Raw genomic sequence first — 5,390 nt, 5'->3', positions numbered from 1 at the left:
TAATATCAATGTCAATCAAAGTACTAAATCAATAAAAGACCTGCTTATTGAAAAACTAAACGCTTTCCCTGTCCTACACAATTAAATGGCATCAACCTTTCATTACATATAAAATAAACTATGTAAGAACAGGCGCTTGTCACCTTTTCCATCAAAACAAGGAAAAATTCCGACATATGAAGAGGCTGTATGGTGGAACTTGTACCTAGTTACCCAAATAAATGGCGGAAATTGATTAAAAAAAAAATTACGAAACTATTTACAATTTTGATTTCGCTATAACTTCGTTATGATAGAGGTACAGATTTTTTAAGAATAAGTACTAAATAGAATAATTTTGGTACATTTTTTTGGTGCCAAATATGTCAGGATTCGTTAAGGTACACCCGCTATTCAGACTCTAACCCATTGACTTACAAATAAATGGACGTCGGGTGTAATACAAAAACCTCGAAAAAAATGTCCCAAGTCAACCTATTCGAAATTTAAATTGTAATGTCATCGCAGTATCGCGCTGTCGGTAGAACAAACGAAGACTAAAGCGGAGTTTGGCGCTCTGTATACGATTTTAGCGCCTTACAAGTGCGGACACTTTTTAGCGCGGACCCGACGTCCATATAATTGTAAGTCAGTGGCGGCCGTACTGACGCCGCACTCATATAGTTGAACGACAAAATCAACAATTTTGTTCACATCGTTCGGTGTCTCCTTCGCAACTCTTCGCTCGATATGTCGCGCTTTTTCGCACAAACGCCGCGAGATACAGTGCGGCCGCTTAGGTAGATCACCGCACATTTTGTCGCAAATCGTGACAAATTTCCGTATCGCACCGCTGTTTGTCGTAGGAAATTCAAGAGTCGTCGCGAGTCGCTGAATAATTTTATTTAATGCGGACACCCTCATTATTTGTAGAACATTTGAAATTTCTTTACGATATGAACAAATAAATTTCGCTTGTCGTTTCTGCAGTGCGACCACCGATATACGTTTATATGAGTTTGTTTTCACGAAATCGCCGTCGCGGCACAGTCGCCTTAGTAGTGCGGCCGCCGCCTTACACACGCGCGCGACACATCCACACACATGCTACTCTTGAGATTAAAAGGCGTTTGCATCGATGCAAACGCGTGACTGCAACCAAATGTAGGGGTTATTCTACATTCACTGATATAATGATAATTGATAAGAATGATGATAATCTTTGATATTTGATCGTGATATTGATAATATGATAAGGTGATGGACGGAGGTAATTAAAACGACTAACTCCGCTGAGTGCGTGATGTACACTGGTGTTCACACTATCACTTAGTCTGACTTGTTGAATGTTGTATAAATGTCCCACTTTCAACAAGCTGTGTTAATTCGCTAATGTCATTTGATAAAACACAAAAAAAAACGCGCGTAATGAGCACCCTCCAAATACCTCGAAAACGATACCCAACTTGCCATTATTTGAAAAATCGTGCCCGCCATCTTGGATTTACAAATAGTGCCATATTCACATTGAGCATCCCCAAATACCTCAAAAATGATACCCATATAGCATTTTTTTGAAAAATCGTGCGAAAATCTTAGATTTAGAAATGAGTGCCATATTTATAATGAGCACCCCCAAATACCTCGAAAATGATACCCAACTTGCAATTATTCGAAAAATCGTGCCCGCCATCTTGGATTTAGAAATAAGTGCCATATTCGTAAGGAGCACCTCGAATACCTCGAAAATGCCTCCCATATTGCATTTATTTGAAAAGTCGTGTCCGTCATCGTGTATTCAGATATAAATGCCATTTCTATAAGGATTACCAAAAATTAATTTTTTAAAATTCTTGTCACTTGACATTGTCGATCGACAGTAACGATCGACAAAACCGAGCATATCTGTGGGCACCTGATCGACATTGTCGATCGACAGTAACGATCGACAAAATCGGGCAAATCTGTAGGCACCTTTAACTTAATGATGAGTTACGCAAGATACAATTTTCCCACTTTTGAGGGAAATGTTATTCCATGGCATCTTTATTTGTATATTTGTGTGCGTGCCGACGAGCGTAGATACAAGTTGCTTACGCCTACATGAATTTGGTTTTTGCCTCACTTGTGACAGTTCGTTTGATATGAAACTATCATTCTATGCGTTATTTATTATTCTAAGGCTATAACTTCGTTCTGATGGAGGTACAAATTTTTTTAATAGAGGTACTAAATAGTACAAATTAGGCACATTTTTTGATACCAAATTTATCAGGATCCGTTAAGGCACACCCGACATTCTGATTCTCACCCCATTAAGCGACATAGCGGCGTTTCGCTGACTTCTCGCTTTTGCAATGCGGCCACCTATTTTTTTGCGTCGCCGCCGCGTCGCTGTCGTCGTGCCAGTGCGGCCCCGGCCTAAAAGCAAACGATTAGCGGCTGCATCGCTACTGAATCGCTGCTAAATGTTGCTGTGTGTAACCGCTCTAAACGTTCTAGTATAATGTGGATGGTGGTTCATTGTTATCAAAATTTCAACCTTTTATACATTTCTACAGTTCTATGATAGCAATTATATTTTAATTTTTAATGTAATTTTGACTTTGATTTCTGGATAGCCAAATTACGTCATCTGATAAAACGAACCAAGAAGAATGATGCACAGCAAGTCGTCTTTGAATTCGACAGACCTGTAAATAACACCACTTTCTGTATCAGTACGATGGACAATCTGCCCCTCAAAGTCAAATTAGCTTCTTATTTATATAGAAATAATTGCAGTTCCACTTTGGCCAAAAGTATTGGCAGGTGATCTCAAAGGTGACGGTAGTTGGTGTCATATGACGTAGTTTATCTCACCGTCTTATGTTGTACTACCACTAAGCTCAGAGTCAACTAAATAGAAATTGGGAGAAGTAATAATCGCTTGAAAATTTGTTACAGGGAGATTCTGGGGGCCCTCTAGTTTGTAAAAATACTGGAGACCCTCAAGAGGGTAGTCTTGGCATTCTAGTAGGAGTGAGTAGTGGGACCGACGTTCTCAAGAAACACGGCTCATTTTTCACAAGGGTGTCTTCGTATCGCACATTTATAAATTCTAAGAAATCGTCATGTAACAGAGTTCCAATTTCAAATTTGTTATTTCTTGTTACAAATACCATGTTTTTATTATTCTGATTGTTTATTATAATTACCTACAATGTTTTGGCTAATTCTCACAAGACATTACAGATTTTTTATGATATCAGGAGATGGGACGAACAAGTCGTACCTAAGTTCGTGAGCGTGATGGTAAACTACACGCTTATCCATAACAGTTCCAGGTGTCACTTAAAATTTTTAATCGCAAAGATTTGGGGGGCACTACCAACGCCCGTCACCCAGAGGTATAAAGTTGACAAGACCCATATGCCTGTGGTTTCATCAGCATCCTTAACGTTCGAAACTGGAACGCAGTAATGCTCGCGTTACTGTTTGGCGACAGAAATAGGTATGGTGGAAAGGCAACACTTTCCTGGGCGAATTGTTTTCCAAGGGACTTTACAGCTGCTAAAGTTTAAGGACATTTCTCCTAGAAGGGCTAAGTTCTCTGACTTCGGTGGTCGAATTTTTTTTTTCTTAATTTCAGGAAAGACATTGAGCGGGAAGGAAAAAGAACTCAAACTTACATAAGATTCCGTTAATTGGGCAGCTAGATTCTTAGCAGTTAATGACATATTTGATCCACCGAATTCAGCTAGCACCGAAATCAGAATAATTCAACAATAGGCACAATTTTTGTATAAAATATTATGAAAAAGGCAATAAAAACATTCAATAATCTAAAGTCTGTTCCAATCCATTTTACCCAAAAAGTAATCAAACCGGTTTGCTTAAAATTCTAAAACAATCACTCGACTAATAGATTGTATAACACTTTTACGTATATTTTGAAGATATCGACTTGACATTTCATCATTTTTTCAACAATATTCATTTGAATAACATCGTAAAAGCGTATTTGAAAAACAGTAGTCCAAAAGTGAGGTTATTTTTCTGTCGAAAAATTATGACCACAGACTATTAAGCATAATGTATCCAAAAAAAAATTATTCGGTTCATTCAATTAAAGTTTTAAAGTTTTTGTAATCGTTTAGAAACTCGTAGATTTCAATTTCAATTGAAACGGGTATTAAGTGTAAGTATTTGAAGGAGGATTTAAAATTACGATTTCGGGAATCTTAAAGCTCCTATAGGTTATGCAAGAAAAACCACTGGTAGTATATCTTAAAGCTCCTATAGGTTATGCAAGAAAAACCACTGGTAGTATAAGTACCTACTCCACATTTATTCGCAAGCTAGCACGCTTGTACAACCAAACTTCTATAGCAATATTTTAATTGCCATAACGAATATCTCACATCTCTCGCCCAATCAAACATTTATCAGGAATTACCGCAAGAGGAGCCAATTAGTCAATTGACTGCTTCTTATTCTGTATCAGTTAACTACTTTTTATTTTAAATCGCCAACAATCGTGATTAGGCAATTTAATAAATTACATTTTCAAACGTTTTGGAGTTCTTAAAACAAAGCTTAGTATTGTATGCATTCTTATACTAATTCTTTAATTGTGAAACTGGTAACCCCGGTCGACGCTAAGTCCGCCATTTTGTTTATCCGTTAACCGGCCTATCACAGTAAATTTGACTCATATCCATGAAACCTTTTTTTAAACACTCCACGATTTACCACTTCTTCATGACGGCCAATATGTAGAGTAGATTACAACGTATGCAGATTATAATTTTCTGACTTTATGTATGAAATATAGTTACTCAGTATTTAATCACTATTTTGCAAATAATCATCACCGAAATAGCAAAATGAATATTTATTCATACTGATTCAATTAAACAAATCGATTTATTCAATTAATTAATCAATTTGTAGTTGGCAGTACAATGGACCATCACTAAAACAGTCAGTTATCTCTTTGTTTACTTTTTGCGTAAATTGGATTGGAACAGACTTTACTTATACATGATCTATAACATATATATGATAATTTTTGTGTAAATTCTCTTGAGTTCATATTCAAATTTATTTACCTTAGATGTAAAAAAATCCAAATATTGTCATTTTCTTTGGTAAATTTTTTTGAGATTTTAATTTAACAGGAAAATACATGTCTCTTAAATTTCACAGTACTTTGTTTTCGAGAGATATCGTTCAGAATTATTAAAGGAACACTATATATATATATATATATATATTATATATATATATATATATATATATATATACAGTGGTGGACACATAATTAAAGACACTTAGAGAATATTATTTTTTCAAAGTTTACTTATCCTATATTTTTTTATTATAATGCAATAGGAGCTTGCAATATTATTTAAATTATTCTAACGGGT

The 5,390-nt window shown here is 35.9% G+C and overlaps 1 protein-coding gene across 1 annotated transcript in view; it reads left to right on the top strand.

Moving 5' to 3' along the window:
• Positions 1-3,750, top strand: part of LOC113229769 (chymotrypsin-like protease CTRL-1) — a 24,994-nt gene extending 21,244 nt beyond the window's left edge. Inside the window, exons 6-7 of the mRNA XM_026463452.1 lie at positions 2,926-3,094; positions 3,674-3,750. Of these exons, the coding sequence (XP_026319237.1) occupies positions 2,926-3,094; positions 3,674-3,750 (246 nt within the window). The remainder of the gene's footprint in view (positions 1-2,925; positions 3,095-3,673) is intronic.
• The last annotated feature ends 1,640 nt before the right edge of the window (positions 3,751-5,390 follow it).

Source organism: Hyposmocoma kahamanoa, unplaced genomic scaffold (genome assembly GCF_003589595.1).
Source record: "Hyposmocoma kahamanoa isolate Upper Pololo Valley unplaced genomic scaffold, ASM358959v1 62, whole genome shotgun sequence".
Lineage (NCBI taxonomy): Eukaryota > Metazoa > Arthropoda > Insecta > Lepidoptera > Cosmopterigidae > Hyposmocoma > Hyposmocoma kahamanoa.
Note: the sequence above shows the minus strand (reverse complement) of the source record. Positions and strands in the feature narration are given on the sequence as shown.